The sequence below is a fragment of the Podarcis vaucheri genome, assembly GCF_965113315.1.
Source record: "Podarcis vaucheri genome assembly, chromosome: 8".
NCBI lineage: Eukaryota > Metazoa > Chordata > Lepidosauria > Squamata > Lacertidae > Podarcis > Podarcis vaucheri.
This window is the reverse complement of record NC_138766.1, coordinates 73,598,094-73,623,923: the sequence shown is the minus strand read 5'-3', so window position 1 is coordinate 73,623,923 and position 25,830 is coordinate 73,598,094. Positions and strand designations below refer to the sequence as shown.

The 25,830-nt window shown below is 41.6% G+C and overlaps 2 protein-coding genes across 10 annotated transcripts in view; one reads left to right on the top strand and one right to left on the bottom strand.

The window, feature by feature from the left end:
• Window positions 1-1,558: 1,558 nt before the first annotated feature.
• ABRA (actin binding Rho activating protein) lies at window positions 1,559-13,821 on the top strand. Its single transcript, XM_082235794.1, has 2 exons — window positions 1,559-2,352; window positions 12,027-13,821. Exons 1-2 carry the CDS (start codon window positions 1,616-1,618, stop codon window positions 12,487-12,489), a joined length of 1,200 nt encoding a protein of 399 aa, XP_082091920.1. The 5' UTR covers window positions 1,559-1,615; the 3' UTR covers window positions 12,490-13,821.
• Window positions 13,822-15,533: 1,712 nt separating this feature from the next.
• The window catches only part of OXR1 (oxidation resistance 1), a 189,228-nt gene continuing 178,931 nt past the window's right edge, over window positions 15,534-25,830 (bottom strand). For all 9 annotated transcript variants that reach the window (XM_082235550.1, XM_082235555.1, XM_082235551.1 and 6 more), the window contains 5 exons: window positions 22,985-23,107; window positions 21,791-21,943; window positions 19,940-20,035; window positions 18,935-19,008; window positions 15,534-17,471 (listed from right to left, as the gene is read on the bottom strand). In XM_082235550.1, the coding sequence (XP_082091676.1) occupies window positions 17,336-17,471; window positions 18,935-19,008; window positions 19,940-20,035; window positions 21,791-21,943; window positions 22,985-23,107 (582 nt within the window). In that variant the 3' untranslated portion in view covers window positions 15,534-17,335. The remainder of the gene's footprint in view (window positions 17,472-18,934; window positions 19,009-19,939; window positions 20,036-21,790; window positions 21,944-22,984; window positions 23,108-25,830) is intronic.

Sequence of the window (25,830 nt, the reverse complement as noted above, 5' to 3'; positions counted from 1 at the left end):
CATTGAGGATAAGGCTTTTGATGGCCACTAGCCACAATGGCTATGTTATACCCCCAGTATTGGAGGAAGTACACTTCTGAATACCAGTTTCTGGGAATCCTAAGTGGAGAGAATGCCCTTGCACTCAGGTCCTGCTTACACGCATCTGCTTGGCCACAGTGAAAACAATATCCTAGATTAGATGGGCCCTTGGCCTGATCCTTCAGGGCTCTTATGTTTAACCATGCTTTTCTTCCCATTCATAGGTTGGGAATTGTAGTAAACAAAGAGTGAACTGAAGGAAAAGAGGCCTACAACACACTTGGGATAGAGACAGGCTATTTTTGAATGCACAGAATCATGGCCCAAGCCAAATCCCGTGGTCACTGCAAAACTCGCTGCATTCAGTTCAGCTGTGCATGCAAAAAGCTGCCTTAGTGTGCAGTCCTTTATTGATGAATAAGAGTGATTGACTTTTTAACTGACTGATAGCCAGGATACTTCTTGTTTGTTGTTGTTGTTTAGTCATTTAGTCGTGTCCGACTCTTCGTGACCCCATGGACCAGAGCACGCCAGGCACTCCTGTCTTCCACTGCCTCCCACAGTTTGGTCAGACTCATGTTAGTAGCTTTGAGAACACTCTCCAACCATCTCGTCCTCTGTCGTCCCCTTCTCCTTGTGCCCTCCATCTTTCCCAACATCAGGGTCTTTTCCAGGTAGTCTTCTCTTCTCATGAGGTGGCTAAAGTACTGGAGCCTCAGCTTCAGGATCTGTCCTTCCAGTGAGCACTCAGGCCTGATTTCCTTAAGAATGGATAGGTTTGATCTTCTTGCAGTCCATGGGAATCTCAAGAGTCTCCTCCAGCGCCATAATTCAAAAGCATCAATTCTTCGGCGATCAGCCTTCTTTACGGTCCAGCTCTCACTTCCATACATCACTACTGGGAAAACCATGGCTTTAACTATACGGACCTTTGTTGGTAAGATGATGTCTCTGCTTTTTAAAATGCTGTCTAGGTTTACCATCGCCTTTCTCCCAAGAAGCAGGTGTCTTTTAATTTCGTGACTGCTGTCACCATCTGCAGTGATCATGGAGCCCAAGAAAGTAAAATCTCTCACTGCCTCCATTTCTTCCCCTTCTATTTGCCAGGAGGTGATGGGACCAGTGGCCATGATCTTCGTTTTTTTGATGTTGAGCTTCAAACCATATTTTGCACTGGCATTGCCCAATTCCAAGCGTTTTCATTGACTGATTTGCCTTCTTCTAAGAGTGCAAAGAGCAAAAACCATCCCATTAAGCAAATTCCGCTGCATAAAACACATTTTACTGTCAAACCGAATGCATGACTAAGGTACCTTTAGTGAGGGCGCATACAGGTCTGTTAATTTCCATACAGGTCTGTCCTGCGTCATCCATGTTTACCATATCCAGTGTCCCATCTGCTGCGGTGAAATGCAAGCCTGGGCTTTTTAAAAAAAGAACACTGTCAGAGTAAGGATCCTCTTTCCATGTGAGAAATGCTTCCCATACTTTCCAGCATCATAAATCCCCACCACCATCTATTTAAATCCCTACCATTCCCTTCTGCCAGTTACTTGCCACAGGGCAGCCTTAACTAAGTGGTGTTAACGCAAGGATGGGTGAGGAAGCCACAGGCAACACAATGTCTCCAGAAGAACAGCTGAAGAAGAACACCCCTGCTCAGAGGGCCATCAGAAAGATCCGTACGGCTAGCCTCGTCATCAGCTTGGCACGGGGTTGGCAGCAGTGGGCATCTGACCACCATACGAAGCAAGTCCAGGAGCCCAGTGGATGGGTGCCCTCTGAGGAGAATTCCCCAAGGGAGAGGGTGTATCCCAAGCCACCAACCGATTTCAAGAAAGACCAATCGAAAGATGGCGTGTCCTTCCCATCAGTACATCAGGAGCCAAAAGAAAATGGAGAGCAGGCCCCAAGTGAATCAAACGAAGCCCTCCAGAAACTTAACATCAGAAGCAAAGAGGTGACAAAGACCATTGTAAGTAAAGCCTATGAAAGAGGCAGTGGCGTGAGTCTCCTCAGTGACAAGTATGAAAAAGACAATGGGTGTTCGTCAACAGACAAGAGTACTGAAGACATTGATAAGCTTCTTAGTGGCAAAATGTCCCCTACAAGGAGGAGGAAGTGTTCTAACCTGGTGTCGGAGCTGACTAAGGGGTGGAAACAGGTGGAACAGGAAGATAAGGCCGATGAACCGGAACTACAGAATTATCGTAGCGACAGCTTAGATACCGAGGACAGCGGTTATGGCGGAGACGCAGAGGAGAAACTGGATGCTGACAACAGTAGTCAAGAAATACGGACTGTGAGGATAAAACGGCCTTCATCATCACTGTGAGTAATAGTCGAGTTTTCCAAGTGTAGGTCTAGGTGGGCTGCTTCACCCAATGAGCCTGCCAGGTGGAGATCCGCCCCCCTTGAAACTGCTTCCATCTGATGGATGCTTTATTTATTAAAGGCATTTATTATTATTTAAGGCATTTATACACCATTTACATTTCTGCGAAGTGGGCTCATGTTCAGCCATCACTACAATGTCTCTCCCATGATGCTACATCAAGAACATTTCGGCAGTGGGTGGAGAATAAATCATTGGGTGTGTGATTAACTGGTCAGCACAATGGCCCATGTAAGGACCCATGAGGAGTCCTCACACAGAAGCAGTTTCCAGTGACCTTTGGGTATAGCAGATGCTAACATGTGCAGTAAAATATTTTTTCAACTGTCTTTGAAATAACCCTAACAATGGAAATACTAGGCTATGGTTGGTGGGTTATAATGTAGTCACATGATGGCTCCATAATGACAGTGTTTTTCAGGAGAGGTTCAGTTGCATACAGCAAACGTTGGTTTGCACAATTAAAGTGGATTAAAACACTCTGCTGCAACAAGTCCACTGAATAAAGATGTTATCTGGAAGACCCCTGAACCTACATCACTTGGGGCCAACTTGAGTAACTCTAGCACTGGTGTTAAAGTTTTCAGATGTTTCCATCTGTTAGCTAGGTGCTTCCATGAAGTACAAACGAAAACCATGGATGCAACACCTGATATTCATGCCTCTGGAAATGAATGTTCTATTTAGCTTTATCATACCTAAGGGCTGTTGCTAGATCTATCATCCATTAATTTGTATAATCCTTTTTCTTTAGCCAATGAGTTTAGTGGCCACCAACATGTCACATGGCTAAACATCCTATTTTGTCATCTACTGCATGTATAGAGAGATTACAGGGGGCTCAAACTTCAGCTGTCACAGATCTATAAAGATTGATGATGATGATGATGATAGATAGATAGATAGATGATAGATGATAGATAGATGATAGATCGATAGATATAGATAGATAGATAGATAGATAGATAGATAGATAAATAGATAGATAGATGATAGATAGATGATAGATGATAGATAGATAGATAGATAGATAGATAGATAGATAGATAGATAGATAGATAGATAGATAGATAGATGATAGATAGATATAGATAGATAGATGATAGATAGATAGATAGATAGATAGATAGATAGATAGATAGATAGATAGATAGATAGATACTACTAATATTCTACAATTAATTACCCACCACTCACCTCTAAAAACAAAGTAAAACAACTGTTTTAATACATAACTGTTAGAATAGCTACTTCTAGTATCCTAGTGGACGAAAGTTTGTACTAGCTGCTTGGAGAGACAGAAGGAGATGCTTATTAGCTTACTCTGTAGGAGAAAGCTGCACACAGCTGGATTTTGCCCTGCCCCTCCCATGCAACTGGCCTTTATGAAATGCCAATTATCCACACAATGCAAATCTGGAAAGAGGGACAATTTCCGATCTGTTGTTTGCAGGAAGAAAAACTACTGCAAAGTACCTATAGCTGTGTGCAGCCACTTCACCTGCCCTACGTAGAAGAATAATGACGGCAACATTATCTTTGCTTAAAAAAGAAAGAAAGAAAAGCATTTGGCCAGAACCACATGAGTTGCCACCAGACGTGTCATGTAGCAATTGAACACACCAAAGGAATAATGACAAGAAAGTGATTTATAGGACAGGTTCACGACACCTGCAGTTCTGTACTTTCCCCACATTTACTTTTCAGTTTCATTTAAGTGCCCTTCAACTTAAGCCACCATTCTCCCACAGCTGCAGAGATGAAAGGGTGGTGGTTTTGAAAAACCTTTCAGTTTTTGCAGTGCTGATCATTTCCATACATAGGAACATTAGAAGCCAGAGTATACTGAGTCAGCCCATTGGCTATCTAGCTCAGTATTGTTCACACTGATTGGCAGCAGTTCTTCGGGGTTTAAGACAGGATTCTCTCGCAGCACCCAGAGATGCTAGGGTTCAAACCTGGTGCCTTCTGCATATAAAGCACATAGATGCTCCGCCACTGAGCTATGGTCCTTTACCAGCTGGAGGAGATGCGGGTGGCGCTGTGGTCTAAACCACTGAGCCTCTTGGGCTTGCTGATCAGAAGGTCAGCAGTTCAAATCTGTGCGACGGGATGAGCTCCCGTTGCTCTGTCCCAGCTCCTACCAATCTAGCAGTTCGAAAGCATGCCAGTGCAAGTAGATAAATATGTACCACTGAGGTGGGAAGGTAAACAGTGTTTCCATGTGCTCTGGCACTTGTCACAGTCCTCTGTTGCGCCAGAAACAATTTAGTCATGCTGGCCACATGACCCAGAATGCTGTCTGTGGACAAATGCCAGCTCCCTCAGCCTGAAAGCAAGATGAGCGCTGCAACCCCATAGTCGCCTTTGACTGGACTTAACTGTCCAGGGGTCCTTTACCTTTACCTTTCACCAGCTGGACCTTGAAATCCTGAACCGAGCTCCAGTCTTGGGAGTCCTCAAAGTCCCAAGGCGTTCCTGTACTTTTGCTTTTTTTAATGCAATATTCAATTATTATAAATGTACCCAAAGATATAGCTTATATATTGTTTGTTTGCTTCCTTACACACACACACACACACACACACACACACACACACACACACCACTTGATTGCAAAAAACAAAAACAGAAAAACCTCAAAGCAGTTTACAAAAAGAATAAAACAAGAAGCTCAGGATTCATCCCCCCAGTCCCCAAACATTAGCCTCACAAAAAGCCTTGTAAGATTGGCTGGCTATATCCTCGCTAAACGTTCATGAAATATTAGTCTGATATTGACAATACTCACCGAATTTTGGACATTCACTGTAACTTAAACAATTGACATAAAATAGCAATATACCTTGCCCTGCAGTGGAGGCAGGGAGAGAACAATCATGTGATATTTATCTGTTTTGGAATGCTCCTAGTCTAGTCTGTTTTACTGCCAGAGCAACCTGGACTCTTCCCCCCCCCCATCCTATTACCAAGCTGGCTTCTCCACTCATTTCTGTATCCCTGCATAGTCATTCACACCTGTTTAAACAGGGTGTAAAACTATCACAGGAGTGGGGTACTGGCTTTCGCACCCACTTGAGACTGTGTAAAACCTTCAAGCTGTCAAGGATCATGGCCAGTCCACTCACCCACTTGAACTAGAAACCTAAAATTAGGACTGGTGGGACACTGCCAAGCAGGCAAACTTCCTGTTTTTATAGGCATCTGTCTGGAGGATATAGTTCTGTAGTCTTAATTTTGACCAATGGCCCAACATTTCTATTCTGTATTCCCAGTAACTTTGGATGGCTTCATTGCCAATTCAGATCTATTCCTGAAAAGAAGAGGGTCAAATTTGCCACACATATACAATTTCCACTAAACAGCCCATTCAGTTCATCCTGGAGCCAGCCCAGATTAACACGAACTACTCACTAAAAATAAAATGCAACCGTAGTGATGATGTAAGTAACCTTTAGCCAGAGTCACATGAACTTCTCAAATATTTTCTGAAGAGCTTCACCTTAACACGGCTGTTCAGAAGTGGTAAAGATTTATTTTATTTTATTTTTATTTTGCTAGCTCCCAGCATAGGATTTCTCTGGTGCTGTTTTTATTATATCTGCCAATTGTTTTGTTTTTAACATCCCTCCAAAAAGGTGCTTTGCAAGGATCTGGCACTAAAAAGTGTGCTAGAAAAATATTAATAAAGATTAGTATGGACCTTAAAATCTAAAGAGCAGCTGAACGAAGAGACTTAGGTCAATCCAGTCATGGTTAGGATGGTAGACTAGGATCTCAGAAACCAGGGTTCAAATCTTCAGTCAACCATGAAGCATGCTGGTCACCTTAGGTAGGCCAGTCATTTCCACCCCCCTTTTTTCAGCATAGCCTACCTCACTGAGGAGTTGTAAGGATAAAATGAGGAGGGAGAGAACCATATATGCCACATTGACCTCTTTGGAGGTCCAAATAAAATGAAATAATAAATATTCTATCTCACTGCCTCAGGCAAACCAGCCTTCAGAATTAGTTTTTGCAGGCCCATGCACCTCTTTGCATTTGGCTTTTCACATTTGAGGTGTATATGTTCAGGACCCACCTTGTTTTTGTGATTAAACTGTTTTTAATATTGTATTATAACGTTGTAACCCACCGTGGAGCCTGAGGCTGAAGGTGCCCACCTTAAATCATCATCATCATCATCAATGATTAGCATTGTTGTGTACATGTTCCAGTGGTATTAATTTTACCTCATGAATTTTCTCTCGTCATGAGTCAGATTGGCGAATCGCTAAAGATGGAGATTGGCCTGCCATGTGAGGGGAAATTTTCCTTCGAACTGGTGTCGTCCTATGAAGGAAATTGCCTTAAAAAAAAAATCTGCCCTTGAGAAAGAAAATGAAGTTTTTGGGCTGCAATACATCCCTTGCCAGCTGTGTCCGCTTGAAAAACACAATATTCTCCCCAACAACTTTTGTTACTCCACATGTAGAAAAACGCAGGTTGATGTATAGCTAATTGGATGGCAGACTTTGCTGGAAAGTTACAGGTAGGTAGCCATGTTGGTCTGCCATAGTCAAAATAAAAATTTTTTTAAAAAATCCTTCCAGTAGCACCTTAAAGACCAACTAAGTTAGTCCTTGGTATGAGCTTTCGTGTGCATGCACACTTCTTCAGATACCTTCGTATTAATTTTTTTATTTTTTTTATTTTTCTGGAACGGATTTCAATTTCTCCTCCCTTTCCTCACAAGCTCCTGCTCCATTCGCACCCATTGGCATCTGCTTTACCTAAACACTGAACCCCCCATTACCTGTAATTTGGTTCTCATTGAAGCAATAAACCTCTGTCTGGATTGTACCACCAGATTGCCAATGGAGAGGCCCACATAATTCAGTCCTCTTTTCATAAACAACTATTTCCTGCACATAGAGAGCTGGCCGGTAAGGAACATGGCTAGTCTAAAAACCTCCCTAACATCTAGCTTTCTATGTGTAGGGACTATTTTTTGTATGGAGGCGCGTTAAATGACACAAGGTTGTACCTGCAGAGCCACCTCATGTGAACCCCCTTTTTTGGGTGGGGCAGGATAAAGATGCTTTAAATAAAGAGAAATAAATATAACCTACTCTAGCAGTAACTATCTGGTGATATGTCGGTGTGGACAAAACACAAACCACCCACACTTTGGGCTGTGTTAATAGGACACCGAGTGTTTTCCTCCCTACTTAAAAAACAATGCCTTGGAGGAAAGTAACAGGCAAGTGGCACTAAAGAAATCCCAGTGTGTTTATACTGAACTACAAAGTTTTGAATTCCATGAAGTTGCAAGGTCGTTTTGAAAGACCTTTGCATTTCCTCAGTATGCCTAGCTTGGCTTGCACCCAGATGGTTGGTTCTCACATGGCTGGCCTAGCACTGAAGTGCCAGGGAAACATACCTTTGAGGAAGAGAGAGAGGGAGAGGGAGAGGGAGGGTACAATAGTTCCTCTTTCAGATTGTGTTTGCTGTTCTGATCACAGGCAGACATTTGGTTCTCAGATTTCAGCAGCGCCCTGTGCAATGCTAAAATTCAGCACCCCCTCTCTCACACTCTGTTCTACAACATTGTTTTGGCAATCCCTGAAGTGTGGCACCCAGTGTGACCAAACCAATTTCACCACCCTGTTCTGATCCTTCTGGTGGTTAACAGGTCTGGAAGAACTCTCAGAAATTCAACAATAACAAGCACATTTCTAACCTTCCTTTCCTCAATGGAACCAAGTCATGTAAAAGACTTCTCCCCTACACTCCTTCCTTCCTTCTTTCCTTCCTTCCTTCCTTCCTTCCTTCCTTCCTTCCTTCCTTCTCACAACAGTACTAGGGAACAGGGTTCTAAACTGCAAGAGGAACCTACACACACACCAGGCTCCTTACTTAAAACTCCCCCCACCCTGCTAAAATAAAAAAATCAGGGAGGCAGCAAGCGCATAATGGCAGGAACAAGTCCAGCAGACATACCTTTGCTCTTCTTCCAGCGTAACTGTAATTGTGTGAGGGGAGAACACTAAAAAGGGATTCTGGGATGGTGCCCAGGGTAGCTCAATGACACCCAGTCAGCTTTATGGATGTCTGGGGTCTAAACTCAGGTCTCCCTGTTCTTATTTTGACATACACCACAGTGGCTCTGGACAAGATCACTGCTATATACTGTAGTAATTGGCTCCACTCCAGGCAGTTTGGGTGCAGAGTAGAACATTTGCATCCAGCTCCACCAGAACTCAGTTCAGTCCACTCCTGACATGTACCACAAGGTCTAGAGCAGCCTAGTGCCCTTCTCAATGGCACATAGCTGTGAAACACAAAGATCCTTCCCTGACCCTCAAGATGTTGCTGAACAGCAGTTCATGGCCAACAGTTAGGGATGCACTAGGGGACCACACGTTCCTGCCTCTGCCTCAGACCATGTGAAGTTGTAGTCTAGAGTTGCTGGTAAATGCCCTTCAGCTCCATGTCTGTTAATGCTACCAGCCTCAGGAAGAAGCCCAGTGCTGGATTAAACCCTGTGGAGGTCCCATGGCAGTCAAAATCTCATGTTTCCCCTTGTACTCATGCTCTAGTGGGATAATATTGAGCTGAGAAATATTGATTGTAATTTTCTTTCAAGATCATATCAATATTATTTTGATCCACTGTCGCCAGGCCCCTAAAAAGCATGGGGCCCATAACCCAGTGCATGCTTTGCCTATTTGGTAATCTGGAACGTCATAGGCCACATTCACACTGTACATTTAAAGCACTATGGTTCCACTTTAAACAGTCATGGCTTTCCCCAAAGAATTATGGGAGCAGGAGTTTGATCAGGGTTCTGGGAGTCGTTGGTAGACCCTTATTCCCCTCACAGAGCTGCAATCCTCAGAGTTCCCTGTAAAGATTAAGGCATTCTGGGAACTGTAGTTCTGTGAGGAGAAAATGAGTCTCCTAACAACTCTCAGCACCCTTAACAAACAACAAGGAAGCCATGACTATTTAAAGTGGTCCCTTCTGTGATGCTTCTGTGATGTGCCTGTGGCCATAGCAAGGATGATGCTCTTTTGAGTCCCCGTTTTGTTCCAGATAATACTTCTGACCCAATCAATTGACGTTTCCCAGCATTGGGCTGCTAATAGTACAGAGGACTCAGCTGGCCCTTTCTAATAAAAAAATGAAAAACTGGAAAAGAAATTATGAAAGGGAAACAGAGGCAGGAAGTGTCACAGCAGAAGATTCCTATGGGAAAAGGAGAGAGAGTCGGCGTTAGATTGTGTTTGGGTGTCAAAGCAGCAAACCAAAAGCAAAACAAGTGGTGCTAATCTAGCCCACTAAGGAGAAGATTAAAATGGGAAGGTGATAATAGTATTTAGTTTGAAAGGAGGATTAAAAGAAGTGGGAAGAATGGAGGGGGTGGGAGCAAATGTCAGAGGCACAAAGCAATCAGATGTTTTAAAATAGGATCCAAGAACTTAAGGTATCTTTGCAGCTGCTTTCCTTTCCCTCACCACTTCCAGCCTTTGTAACTTTGCAGGAATCAGACAAGGAGGAGGGGAAGGCACGCAAGGCCTAAGAGGTCATAGACCGGGAGATTGGGAAGAGGACAGCTGCTGTGCTGTATCTGCATCTGCCCTCTGCGTGACTGAGCAGATAGCAAAGATATCAGAAAGAAGGTTCAGAATATAGGTGCTTTGGTGAGCTATAATGGGTTTTTTCCCCTCCCTGAAGCTTAGGAGTACCATTTCACTTAACGTATTTCACATGCATTATCATTGGACTTGTAACAACAGAGGGACATTCAGCAGATGGAATGCTGTTCGGACTGACCTTTCCAAGTATTCAGAGCTATAGCTGAATGGCAGCATGCAAGGTTGTCCCGGAATTCGGAAAACAGAGCAGCGGTTTCAAAAGGGAGATGGCTGTAAATAGGAGCTGGGGGGGGAGGGATGGACAAAACTAGGAGCAAGGGGCCCCTTTTGCTGTCAAGGGCTGCATTCCCTTAGGACAGGGTTCCTCAAATGGTGGGACAGGGCTACCAGTGAGCCTCGTTCCACTTTCAGGTGGGCTCCAGGGCCACAGCCTCCTCATTCAGCAGCCCTACCCCCTAGCCGAATCGAAGACTTTTGGTTGGAATTATGCCACCCCATCAACTCCCCATAGGCTAGGTAAAGATGATTGGGAGAGAGAAGTCTAGATGGGAGGTGTAGTTTTCTACAGGGCCAGAGGAGCTGTGAAAGGAACGCCCCAGCTGTATCATGACATCTTAGCCCTTAATGTACCAAATTTTAAGATACCGTGGGCACAGAGATGCTTTTGGTTCCTGTGCCGTTATAACAGTGAAATTTGTTTCCTTGGGATCTTCCAGTGGAACTGTGAATAATTTTCAATTTGGACAGGCTGACACAGGAAATGTGTGATTTAATGTATGTTTTATTATACTACAGCACTGTGTGGTATAGAGGTTAGAGTGCTACGATGTCCGCCCTGGGAACTCAGAATCATTGAATCATAGGACTATAGAGTTGGAAGGTACCTGAGGGTCATCTAGTTCAACCCCTTGCAATGCAGGAATCTCAACTAAAGCATCCCTGACAGGTGGCAATTCAACTTCTACTAAAAAAAATACATTCAATGATGGAGAGTCCACCACCCTCCAATGGAGTCCGTTCCACTGTTGAACAGCTTTTACTGTCAGAAAGTAATTCCTAACGTCTAGTCGGAATCTCCTTTCTTGTATTTGAAGCCATTGGTTCAGGTCCTACCTTTCAGAGAAGGGGAAAAAACCAAGCTTGCTCCATGAAGCTTGCTGGGTGACCTTGGGACCATCATTCACTTTCAGCCAAACTACCTCATCAGAGGTGTGTTGAGACGATCAGGTATGGTTGCCCTCCACCTGAGCTCATGGGACAAAGGATCATGCAGATGCAGCAAATAATAAGCTAAATAAAGGGATATTCTTCTTGACAGGAAAATAGTAATACAGTGGTACCTCGCAAGACGAATGCCTCACAAGACAAAAAACTCACTAGACGAAAGATTTTTCCATTTTCGATTTGCCTCGCAAGATGAATTTCCCTATGGGCTTGCTTCGCAAGACGAAAACGTCTCGCGACTTTGTTTCCTTTGTCTAAAAACAAAGACATGTTTTGTTTATAAAGTTAATTTATTTTCCCTTCAATTTTTGAACTGCTCTTTACAGTATGTGTGACTTTAAAGAGCAGTTAATAAACTGTTGTTGTACCAAATTTGGCTTTGTTTGGACTTTTTTTGACCATAGGAACGCATTAATTGATTTTCAATGCATTCCTATGGGATTTCGTGATTCGCAAGACGAAAAATTCGCTAGACGACAAAACTTGCGGAACGAATTAATTTCGTCTTGCGGGGCACCACTGTAATGCAATCCTGAACAAAATCTGGCTTTCCAAGATAAAAGAGATGGCAAGGAGACAGTTGTAAGCATGCTCAGATGAAGCTATTATAAAGATGTGACTTTTGGAATTGGTGATAACATGCCACCTAGTGGGCTGCCCTTTAAAGCAAAAGATGAGCAGTACTAAAAGGCATTCCGTTGCCATTTAATGCAGTTCAAAAACCATCCATTTCTTGGTTCTTTCAGTGCAAACAGAAGCGTCAAGGCCTCCAAGAAATACAGCCCCGTCCACAATCTGAGAGGGAGATGGGAAGACTGGGCAGATGAGCACATGATCACACAAAAGCTCAATCCCTTCAGCGAGGAGTTTGATTACGACCTGGCCATGTCCACCCGCCTGCGCAAAGGAGATGAAGGCTATGGCCGTCCTAAAGAAGGTACAAAAACGGCAGAAAGGGCCAAGAGAGCGGAGGACCACATCCACCGAGAGATGAAAGACATGTGCTTCATCATCAGAACAATGGCTCGGCACCGCCGTGACAGCAAGATCCAAGTCACTTTTGGTGACCTGTTTGAAAGATACGTCCGTATTTCGGATAAGGTCGTTGGAATACTCATGAGGGCCAGGAAGCATGGAATGCTGGACTTTGAAGGAGAAATGTTGTGGCAAGGCCGGGATGACCATGTGATAATAACTTTGCTAGAATAATGCTATTCTTCATGGGATAACTCAAAGCGTTATCAGTTCCTGGTCAACTATATGTTGACTACTCCAGCTGAGACATCCAAGTTCTTCTTGGGGTAGCCAGTGTTTTGGACTATGATTCCCATCAGTCAGCACACCCATTGGTCAGATCATGGGACCTGTAGTCCATAATAGCTAGAGGACATCATGTTGAATGCCTGTGTCATAGAAATAGTCAGAATCTCCTCCCTTTAAGTAATGTCTACATGTTACTAGCAAGTTCATGCTTCTTCAGCCAGTTTTATAAGGCTGAACTGCACAGAGTAGATTAGCATATAAGGGAATGAAGTTTACATTCTATCAGAATGCAAGTAGCTTTGCATCTGTTCAATATATACTGTATGCTTGTTGGGTTTAAGAGGGGTAACAGCAGCAAATTTATCTAGAATAAATAATTCCTAGACTAAGTATAATAAACTATAATGTAGCATTACTTATATAAACTGTGCAATATACACATTTATATTTACTAGGTCACTATAAACTTCAGGATGGCATCAATTTTATACACTATGTAAGTCAACCTGTAGTTGCTTCAAAATATATAGCTGGACTATTTTGCTGTGTTTAATTATTTTTATAACTATGTATTTATGACACTGATTGACAAGTGCTTGAAAAATGTATGGGAAAGCCTCCGGATAAACAGTATTATACTTTTACTGTTTAATGTTAAAATGTACCAAAACAAAACCTACCCCTATCCCATGTTCTCTTTCAAACTGAAAGATCACACATCTTCTTACAGAAGAAAAAAAGATGTATGACTATTTTCAGTCATAAAGCTAATATTGTCAGAAATGTTTTTCAGGCATTACAGATAGGTTGGTGAAAATGCTTTGACTCACAATACAAACTTATTTATTTGCAGTAAATTCCTTATTTTGCTAAGGAATAAATTTCCTACATATATAGGCATGGAATGAGACTTTAGAGATTTGCATACTAACATTGTTTGCAAAACAATGTGCTTTGAAATAAGTGGTGAAAAAAGGCAATACTCTCCTTGAACAAAAAAATTGATTGCTTTTGAGACTGCAAGATTGAGTTCTAATGTACTACTTCAGCTCTCTCTATATATGTGATTTCATTTTGAAGATTGTTTGCCCTTTATAATGCCATTATTTGCTTAGGTTTTATACACAGGTGTGTGCACTTTAGAGCTGCTTTGAGTACCAGTAGTTCTCTAGAATGGGGTCACAAGTGTCCCCAGTCTGCAGATCGCAAGGGTAAGTTGTCAAAAAATAATGTGTTGGATATTATTTCTGCCAAATACAAAAACCATCAATCATCAAATTCTTCTTGTTCTTTTACATTAGCAAGAAAGCATTATACACTCTCTATCTCTTGTTGAATCGAACGCTAGTCCAACTCAAAATTGACCCATTGAAATCATAACCTAAATTAAAGTAAAGGTAAAGGTACCCCTGCCCGAACGGGCCAGTCTTGACAGACTCTGGGGTTTGTGCGCCCATCTCACATCTATTGGCCGGGGGCCAGCGCTGTCCGGAGACACTTCCGGGTCACGTGGCCAGCGTGACAAAGCTGCATCTGGCGAGCCAGCGCAGCACACGGAACGCCGTTTACCTTCCCGCTGGTAAGCGGTACCTATTTATCTACTTGCACCCGGGGGTGCTTTCGAACTGCTAGGTTGGCAGGCGCTGGGACCGAACGACGGGAGCGCACCCCGCCGCGGGGATTCGAACTGCCGACCTTTCGATCGGCAAGCCCTAGGCGCTGAGGCTTTAACCCACAGCGCCACCCGCGTCCCAACCTAAATTAGTCATGTCCTAATTTCAATGGATCTACTCTGAGCAGGACTAGTACTGGAGAAAACTTTATGCACATGCACACACGGTGGGTTCCATTGCATTATTCTGATTGGAAGCTATTCATTAAGGTGTTGCTTATTGATTACTATACTATACTGTGACATGCAGCAAGCAGAACAACTGTTGCCTATTTCTCCAGTCACCGGAGAGGATCGACTACAGAAATTTCTCACCATAACAATCAGAGGGGATTAATCCTAGATTAAAATGTAAGAGCCTTGTTGGATCATACCAAGGTCCATCTCAGCCAGCATCTTTTCTAGCAATAGCCAGCAAAATGCCCACCAAGAACCTATAAGCATCACAGAAGGGAACAGCCCTACCCATGACCAGTAGCCAGAGCTGTATCACCTCTGAACATGGACATTCCATGCAAGTATCATAGCTGTTTACGTCATGTCAGTTCCTTTGATTCGAGTTACCATACGTCTAGCAACCCCCTCATCAGATGAGGATGCTTGAAAAGATTTGAAAAGATTTGCAGGCAATTGCAGACAAAATCATCAATAAGTATTGATCAACATGAACTCTGCATACAGCTGCAATGAAAAATATTTTTGTTGGGTTAAAGGAAGATTCTAATTAGGTAAAAATTTCAAAGGGCCTTATAAACCTGTAAGATACTATTGACCCCTAATACTGTCTACAGTGATACTAGGGAAAGTAATTTGTTTATTATGAAAAGACAAAATATTGGATTTTTCACCCTCTATGCTTCATGTTCAGAAGAAATAGGTTCTCTGCCAAGCACTGGTAGGCAAGAAAAACCAAAATAGCCATTCCAACTTGTTTTCAGTTCATTGTCCATGAATGCGGCCACTGAACGTTCTCAGACCTCACTGGGTGTCTTGGGGGTGTTTTTTTTTGGGGGGGGGTAAATTTTTATATCTGTAAAGCTTGCGATCCTCCCACGTCTGCTCAAATCTCCATCCTGTGCATGGATGGTGCTGTTTTTTTGCTACTGAGCTCCAGCATTCACACTCTGACAACTGGAAATAAGAGGTAGAATCATACGAATTGTAGGGTTGGAAGGGATCCTGAGGGTCATCTAGTCCAACCCCCTGCAAAAGGCAGGAAACCCAACATGCAGTCCCCCATCCAAATTGAAACCATACCGGTAACAATTCCTTCTTTCCTTCAGGGAATTTGTGTGTCTAAATAAAGTCCCGACTCAAGTTTCATGTTACATGTACTTAAGATTTATTTGCTCTATATCAGTATGACCTTATAGTACTTAAAATCCATTACAGGATTGTTTATAGTTAGTCTTAAACCCACAAAGACAATAATACTGCTGTGGAAGACCAAAGGGGAGAAAAAGCCATTTAATTTATTTACAGTTTCATTTGTAAACATTTAATCTACATATATTGTACTATGTTCTAACAGGAGTAAAGAGCTATACATTGAGACAGAAAACAACGCCCTGTATGTTTAGTTGTATTAAGCATGAGCATATTGTAGAGCTAGAACATCCCCTTTCCCGTTACCACAGCAGTAAACATCCTTCCGATAAGTGTTTGAACTTCTGAAAGAACTTTATATTAGCGACATACAATACAACTACAGCTAATGATTTAAGCCAAACCCTTTGGCTTCTTATTCCATTTCTAGAATAATTTAAAGTGCTAGAAGCAACCCGTCAATCAACACTTTCTCTCTCTCTCTCTCTAAAATAACAAAAACTACTTTTAAACATTAATTTACAAAGAAATATATACAATGTTCATCTGGAACAGCTGAGATTTCAGCACAAAATCATTCACTGTCACACTTAACAGCTTTTTTTTCAATTTTTGCTTTTGCATAAACATAGAATATAAGCTTTGAAACAAACTGTTGTTGAGCGATTATTGCCACAATGGCTTTTCGGTTCTCCTACAAAAGTGAACGAGAGCTACTGATTAACTGTATTTTAGCCTGTCTTGTTTTTCATTTTGAGGTCACGGAACAGTAAAGTTTGCATATTACAAGTCTACTGGGTTACAATGTCTACCTAGAGTACATTACCTCATTGAATCAGAGCTGGTGCTAACTGCAGTTTACAACATAGATCCACTCAAAAGAAAAAAGAGAGAACACCACACCTATATTTTTTCTCTCTTTTTTTGGACAGGAGCAATTCTTGGAGACGATGTGCTACAAAGCTACAACAGAAAAACTATAAAACAGTATATATATCTATATATCTGACACTTTATGTTGTTTGGGGGGAAAATGCATCTGTTTCATAGTCTTAGAACATATAATGCCCCTGCTATAGCTATGACTTCTCCACTGCATTACGCTCACTTTGTCCAACTGAGCATTGGTATTTTGTTTCTCTTGACCATGTAGCTCAATCGTTACCCAACATTTGTCCCAATCCTGCAGATCATGAACAGCTTGTGCAAAATACTTCAATACAATCAATAAGGGCAGCTACATTTTTACTGTTAAATACAACAGACATGAATTCTCTACGCATGAAAGGAAATGACACCGTTGAATGTGGATGAATACTTTGTCTAGTAAGTGGCACCATCTGAATGGTTAAAAAAAATAATGGCCCAGACTGATCACTGTCAAAAAATTCAGAATCTCCATTTGTCTCTTATTTAGACCAATAGGGACATGTTTCACTACAGTTTGTGTAAATACATGTTTTCTCAATGAAATAGCCCAAAAGAGTATAAGAAAGCTTTGGAGTAGTGGGGGTGGGGGGTGGGGAAACCCAGGGATGACAAGCCACATGACAAGAGAGACCTACCTTCCCCTATAAAGTAAAAACTCCAGTTATGACTTATGAGAGCTACATCCTTCAAAAAATATAGCAGGTTGATTAAAAATAACCTAAATAATGTTTTATGTAAAGGTATTTAGATGGCCATGCAGAGAATTTTGAAAGGCATTGCTGCATTATATTGCTTCAAGGGCTTTTTGAGCTGCACTGATCCATATCAGGTTTGGGACAACCTTTTGTAGTAGCAGTTTATATTTTATTCAAAGCCCCAAATTTCAATGTCTTGAATAATGAAATCTTCTTTCTTAGAAAGAATGCGATTCCCAAATGTTTTGCAAGAATGACTTCTTCCATGGTAGAGATCGCCATCGAGCCAAAGTGCAAATTCACCCCTGGAATATGGAAAAAAGAATTATTTCTCCACAGTAGGAAGCCACCCTCCTTACATGAATTAACACATACATGATTAGAACTCAAGAACAACTGGCATGTTCCATTTCCTTTCCATCCCCGAACCCAATTGCAACTGCATTTGAAACCAGCACATTTTGCTAGGAATTATTTCCTTGCCATAAATATTTCTGCATCCCTTTTAACTGAAGGGTGAGCAGAGACTAATCAGGTAGCATTACGTTACACCTATTTAGTTACACACACTACTGAAGTTTGGCACCTGCAGACAGAGCACAGTACAGAAATGCAACCTGGTCCCTCACTAAGGAGTTTTTGATCTAATAAAACGTGAATCCAGTCTTCCTTGTATTCATCCAGCACTGAAACACCTGAGGGAAAGGTTCAGAGAATTTGGCAGAAGATGAGAGGTCCTGGGCAGAAAAAAAGCAAACTTGGGAGCTTGCATAAAGATGGATCAGCACATCACTATTGCTATGCAAACACCACATAGAATTTATATGTGTTCAATGTGCTTCACACACAATCTTCTGGCAATCATTAGAACAATCCTGTGAGACCGGTCAGTATTCATCTCTCCTGTGTTGCACAGGGAATGAAGATGAAGTTGAAGCAATAGTGGCTCACCTTAGGCTACATAGCAAGTTCCAAGTGTTTGAAATGCACCGTTTTGAATTCACAGCTCAGTTTGCTAGCCGTTATGCTATACCTGCACTAAATCTAACATCGGGAGGGCACCAGATTGCAAAAGGCAGTGCGATAGGGAACTGGTGACCCTCCAAATGCGGTTTTTTTGGGGGGATTTCAACTCTCAACAGCTGCAAATGTCAGGGATGATGGGAACTGCACTCCCACAGCATCAGATTCCTGCCTTAGAGCTATTCTCTCTACATTGCTTCACCTCCCACTCTTCTCTCCATATCTCGCTGCCCTTGGACATTCTGTTCATATGAAGGGAATATTCCACTTCAACTGAAACTGTGAATGAAGGTTATATGGGAGAGAGAAGGAAATACTATAGGAAATGATAGCTCGGAAACAATATTTAATGTAAAAGAAGTCAACATGGCCATGAACAAAGGGGATTAATTCTTGGATGTGACCCAAAAAATTCTATTTGCAAACACTGGTAAGTGTATAGATTTATCAAGAAGCAAAAGCATTAAGATGTCTAGAAGCAGATAGAAGAGGAGAAATGGTACAGTGTCTTAAGAAGACCACTTCAAAGTGAGTATATATACGAAAAAAGGCTGTAAGAGCTGCATTTATAACCAGGACTGCATAATTCCTTCAAAGTAATGTTTTATTATTCAAGTATCATAGCTACAAGGTTCAATATAGTTAACAGCATACCACTTCTGTATCTGAGGGCTTTATCTGGTGGAGGGGGAACCCACCATAAAAATCAATCCTTAGTAAGAAAATAAGTAAATTCATCACTCACCCTCCGCCACCAAAAGCTAGGGCATCCATGTCGCCTTTAAGAAAGAACATATTGTCCCCAGTCCACGTGAAAGTCTAATGTTAAAAGAATGAAAAAACAACAGCCAAACACAGTGATTATGTGAAATTACGACCGCCAGCGAAAAAATGGCTGGGGGTGGGAGGGGAGTAAAGCAACGTCAATGGGTTTTGTTTCAGAGAGTGCTATGGATAATACTTTATAAGCAGGACCTGCCACAAAATGTCGCAGCGTGAGCCTCCTATGCCTTCTTGCAGGATATCCATACTATTCCTGCCTTGAAGGTTGGACTAGATGACCCTCAGGAACCCTATCTATGAGTCTATTATTCACCCTTCCCAGGTTTCTTGATTTTTCCTCAAAGAGACAGAGAGGTTTTCAGTTAAGATTTACTCATAGTAGACCCATAAAAATTAACGGACATAACTTGTCACATTCATTAATTTCAGTGGGTCAATTCTAAGTAAAACTTAGCTGAATGCCACCCTGAAATTTGGCATTCCATGGCCACTGAGTATATTTAAGTCCTCTACAGAAAATGAATTTCATAACTGAGAAGTCACTGTTACATATGCTCACTGAAGCAGACCCTCTGAGCTAGATCTTAAGGTCCTTTAAGTAATAATTCCCTTCCAAGTCATTCAGGGCTTATGGGCAATAACTGAAGTCAATTATTAGTATAGAATATTATATGCACACTCATACCAGGTTCATCTTATTTTAAGAAGATGACACATAATCTTGCAGTTCAATGACATTCCATCTTAGGGCAATTTTTTAAAGAACTGCTTTATTAGAGTGAAGTCCACAGACAAATAAAGCAAAACATTAAAATTACAATCAAAAGGAGAAGTTATAGAAAGCTGACAAAAACTTAACTCTACATATTCTCTGAGGGGAGTTTTTAAGATAAATATCAACTTAAAAGCATAAAATTCACATGTTAATTATGCAGTATTGTATCAACCAACCTCTTTTAGTCCTTACCTCAAAATCTGGACAAAAAGTAAAAAGAAAGGTTTCTCCAGTGCCATAAAAACCATCACTCACTTTAAAGGGTTCGGAAGCTAGTGCCCCAAAGATCTAGAAAAATAATAATTAAAATGATCTGGTGTTCATGAGATTTCTTTCCTTAATATATCTGTAAGCAGTACAATTAGAACTCTGATACGGTCTTCCTTCATGTCCAGATTAAATTAGATCCCTCCACTAATTTCTCTTCAGATCAAATGAATTTACTTCTCCTTACTTACAATGCTGTGCTAATATTAATTATCTTCAGGAAGGTATTTAATGTAACTGTTTTTCCAAGACAATTCCGGATGGCAGTTTGCTTAGGAACCAGAGAATCAACTCAGGAAACACAAAAAGAGGTACTTATTGGTGCAAAACAACAACAACAAAAAATAATAATAGCAGTGACTGACTGCCATTGTTAATGTCTGTGATGATTAGCCAATTTGGGACAGCAGTTATCAGAGTTAGGATCACTGCAACGAATTTAGCTTGCTTTCAGCAGGCATGCTGATTCAGTGTGCCTCTTATACAAGCAAATCAGCTTCCTGAAAACACAATAGAACAATCTTGAGCCTTGTCCTGCTCAACTGAGCTCCACCTTTCCTCCTCCACCTCACTACCTCTGCTTTCCTATTCTGCTACAGTACAAGACATGCTGCTGTCTTATTGGCTCAGAGCAAGAAATGTGCAGCTGCCAAAACGCAGCACCATAAAATGCAACTCTGGGGTGCTATCTATCTCCTGTGGCCCTGTATAACTCTGCTCAGGAGAATGAAGGAAAGCAGAAGCAGTAATCATAGCACACCTTTGTGTTTTTCCAGATGGACTGAAATTAGAGGTGGAGTAGTGCTTTTAGAGCCCAACATACACCTTGTGCTTGAGAAGAGCATTATGAACCACAGAGATCTGTATTTCCAAATCAGGAAAAAACAAAACCTAGTGACATTAGTAAAGTTAGTTCTGATGTTTTGCTGCAAATGGCCAAGCCATGTGCTATGGAACATTAAAAAGCCACTACAGTGGTACCTCGGGTTAAGTACTTAATTCGTTCCGGAGGTTCGTTCTTAACCTGAAACTGTTCTTAACCTGAAACACCACTTTAGCTAATGGGGCCTCCCACTGCCGCCGTGCCACCGGAGCACGACTTCTGTTCTCATCCTGAAGCAAAGTTCTTAACCCGAGGTACTATTTCTGGATTGGTGGAGTCTGTAACCTGAAGCATATGTAACCTGAAGCGTATGTAACCTGAGGTACCACTGTATATAGATGCCATATGGACTCAGGTCTTAAGGTTTGGGGCTCTATGTGGTTGTAATACAAAAGTCTTCTATTTTAGCACCCTAAATTTGTTTAAAAAAATTGTGGCAGATGAAACAGGCTCTATGAAACTTGACACCTAAGTACTTTCATAGACAAAATACTACTTCCTACAGCACAATAAATTTGCCAGCCTTTAAAGGACTACAGGATCCCAATACAAAAAAAACCTTGCTATATGTCATATTCCTCCTATGTAGAGTAGTCACATGTAAGCCAGCCTCTGCCTGTTGAGACTTCTGAAGTTTCTCCAGAGAAAGGAAAAAGAAGATAGAAAGGATTGCAGAAACACACGCAAGCAACGGCTTCTGGCTACTTTTCTCCAGCCCCCTGCTCCATTAAAGTTAAGCAGATAAACAATACTCAGCACTGGCTCATTGCTCCTCTCCTGTGGTTAATGTAAAATGTAGCTATGCTATACGATGGCTAATTTAAGAGGTTTTAAACTTTGGGGTTTGTTTGATTGGGAAGAGAGGGGAAGAATAGTGTTTATTGTTTCCTTACCTGTCCATCACTGTCTTTGATTACCATTAGTACTGGTGAGTCCAGCCCCATCATGGTTCTGTACAGGGTCTTCAAGCTCATGCCATGCTTTGCAGTACTGTAGACAAGGGTCCATGGATACCCAATAGTTCGTGGTGGAAGATGTTTTGTGAGCTAATAAAAAACACAGATGCAAATAATGCATATATACTGAATATAATGGATTAATTAATTAAAAAAGAAGCAGCTTTGGGATGAGACAATTCGTACACATATGACCTATCTTCCTTTTGCTAGACTTTTGTAGTTCATTACTCCAAGTCCAACACTTAAAACTGCTTTACACAAAATAGTCGTAATATTTAATTTCAAACCAACAACAACAAATGGGACAAACTGTATTTTTAAAGTTAATTGCTGGAGCTAAAGTCACGGGGATTTACTTCCAACTAAAAACATTTAGGATTGGGTTGTTAGGCACAACGGACAGTCTGTCTTGCCCACATCAGAAACAATTCAGGGGACCTAAATTGTTTTGTTGAATGTCCAGCAGATGTTTTGTAAACTAATACAGGTCTCAAACAGGATATGGTAAAGATCAGAACTTCACCTTTTATTACTTGCTGAACCATCTAGACATACTGTAAATTGTGGGACACATTCCCATGGCACCCAGTTACTGATTAAGTCATGGGCAGTCACGATTACTTCATGTTTTCACAGTGGCCAAACAGATACCTATGGAAAGCACAAAAGCTGGACAGGAGGCCAACAACACCTGTGCTCTCCACCACCTCTGATGCTGGAGGTAAGATATAGCCATAATAAATAGTACCCTCCCCGCATCCTCGGTTAAAGAACATCTTATCCTGTATTAATAACCAGATACAGTACATATAATTTCTAGTCCACCGTAAGTGGATTATTCATATAATTATTATACAGAGAGAAGGAGCACAAATATGAATTATAAACTAACTTAACTAGTTTTGAACCTTACCAGAAGCATTTTGGAGCCAGGCTGTATTACTTCAATAAACCAATTGCACGAACAATTTCCTCCTTTTATGCTTAATTGATTTTTGGTAACTTGTTTATACCAGCATCTTCAGGAGGAGGAGTGCAATATTTACTTTACTTCAGCTTTTTACAGCAATGTCAAATAAAATGTCAAGCTATCATTTTGAGGACCGCCATACCTTTCTTATTTCATACCTTTTCAATTTGCTCCGGTTGTAACAATTCACTGGGGTCATTAAGATTTGGCCGAAATGCCTCAGGCTCCAGGGTCGCCTTTATCGTTCCCTGTGTTGAAGGTGTATCTTCCCTTGTGGTGATCTGCAAAGATGGAGGAAAAATTAAATAAGCATTCAAAATACCATGCAGCATATCTGCAAATCTGAAAACACTTGTTAAAGCTACTTGTTAAAGCTTTCAAGGCCTATACAACTATACTCTTCCCTATTGTAAGATAGCCACAGCATGCCCCAGTATACAGTACTGACATATTAAAATAGCTTCTGGCTTTTTTCCTCATCACATATCTCTTGTAATATTTGAAATAAAAGTTTTTAACCGCATAGGAACTTGCAGACACAGGGCCAAATGTGACAGATGGTAGCAAACTGTGGTCTGCACCAGTCCCATCATTCAAAGAAAGAAAGAAAGAAAGAAAGAAAGAAAGAAAGAAAGAAAGAAAGAAAGGTGAAGGCCCATGCTAGCCCAACTGGGAGAAAACCACATTGGGAGGAGACTATTTTGCTGTTTAAAATTGGATCTCCCCAATTTCCAGCTTTCTGCGATTTAAGATAACCCAACACAAAAATAGTCAACCATCAAGTTTAGCCAGGCTCTTAAAAAAGGGGGGGGGATGATCTATTAATATTTTTTCTAGTTAATATTATATTAATTTGTGTTTACATTTAAAGGATGCATAGAAACTGACCCCGAAACAGGAGCCACAGTACACTTCACCATCCACCCCAAGTAGCAAGCAGCTTCTTCCCACCTTTGAAATGCAAATGACAAATGTACTCATCAGTGATTCAAATGCTGATAAATACACTCGTATTTCTCCTGTCTCCCTGCAATGCCTCAACTGGGCCACCTGCCCCCCACCCCCTTTAAGCACAGCATAATGTTTGCCACTTTAAGACAACTATTTTTAAAAGCCGAAAAACATCTTAGGGAGGAGTATCAGTCAGTAAGTGTTGTGCATAGCCAACTTCTGGTGCAAATAAGCAAAATTGTCATGTGTGTCCCGAGCTTGATTTCTGAATATTGTACATCAGAACAAAATATGATGAGTGCATTCCAGTGCTCAGATTAAGTACATAAATACACACCAAAAAGCTTCCATTCTAATCTTGGTGAATTTAATAAAAAAGGAGTTTATTCTCTCTTTTGGAAATGTCACCTTACTGATTGGCACAGTGTACTTACTTAGGGCAGAATTACACATTCCTGTGGCAGATCCCAAAACAAGAAAATGGACATCTACCAAACAGCTTTAAAACAGCAGGGTGGGAAAAGATTTCATGCAAAGCATGGGCTATAGGGATAGTGATGCTAAGCATTCCTTTGCCTAAGAGTACAGCAGCTGTCCATTAAGACTGGCTCATTTGTGATGCCAATGCCGAACTATGAGAAAGGAAATGGGGAAGGGGATTGTAGGAGAATCTAGGGTGAGGAGGGTTCCAGCACCTCCTTTTGCTCACTGTCTCTCTCATCAGAATCCCCACCCCCTGTTTTACAGCTATATTGTGGGAGCCTATATTGTAATTCATGGGCCTGTCATGAATATCTTGTTTGGCCCTCGGAGGAAAACTAAATTAAATTACCGTAGATTCCGGCGTATTAGACGACTGGGCATATTAGACGACCCCCCAAATTGGCAGCTGCAATTTGGGGGTCGTCTAATATGCCCAGTCACCTAATAAGCTGGGCAGCTCCGCACTGGGAGAAAGCCGCCTGGCACGGAGCTGAGCCTGTCCACTGCTGCTTCAGAAGCAGCAGCTGCGGGCTCCTTGCCGGGTGGCTTTCGCCCGGCGTGGAGCTCGCCCACTTTATACCCGGTGTATAAGGCAACCCCCGACTTTCTAACCTCTTTTTCAGGGTTAAAAATTCGCCTTATACGCTGGAATCTACGGTAAGCAAGAAACATCAGCTCGCTTTGTAGTACAGCTCAATATTTCTTTAAATAGACTCCCCCCCCCCCTTCCTGGCCACATTCCTCTTGCCATCTACATATGATCATATAAGTTGCTATAACTGTTTTCTGAAGCCAACTCCTAGGGGCTGTGGGAGATTCGGTCCCCGCAATAAAATATTTGAGGGGGCTGGGCACTGCTATTCAAATGGTGTGCGTGCACAGTGTTATGTGATCGACTATGTGGGGAGGGGCTTACCTGGGCCCCCGGAATATTTCATTTAAGTTGGCATCCCTGCAGAACTATTATGTATGTATGTATGTATGTGGGGTGTGTGTGTGTGTGTGTGTGTGTGTGTGTGTAAAACACAATTATTTTCTGAAACACAACCATCTTTTGAAACTCCATTTATGGGTGGGAACGCCCTCTGGCATCCAAATTTTGGACCGAGATTTTAAAGATTATTATTATTATTTATTATTATTAAATGTCCTGTCCATGTTTTCCCACAATGCCCTTTTGAACTTGTGGGGTGACCTAAGGAATTACGTGGCAGCTGGCTGCAGTGAGAACTTCTGTGGCTCAGAAATGAAAGACACTACAGGACTTTAAAATCTCTCCTTGTGGTACAACAATATGTATGCTCTGTCTATTTCAGAGAAAATAACTCACAAACATGTTTCAAAGGATAAGGAAGACCAAGAAAATTCCTATGCAATTTGGTAGGATTTAATTTCTTTCATGTCAAATCCTCGCCACCAAATTGCAAAGTTTGGTGATCATGATGTGTCTTGCTCCTTTTATTTTTTTCCATCACCTGCTCTCTATTTGTTTGTTTGTTTGTAAAATAAATCTGTAGTGCTCCTATGTTTTGTAACTTTGTTTGGTCCTTCTTTTTTGTCTCTACTTTTG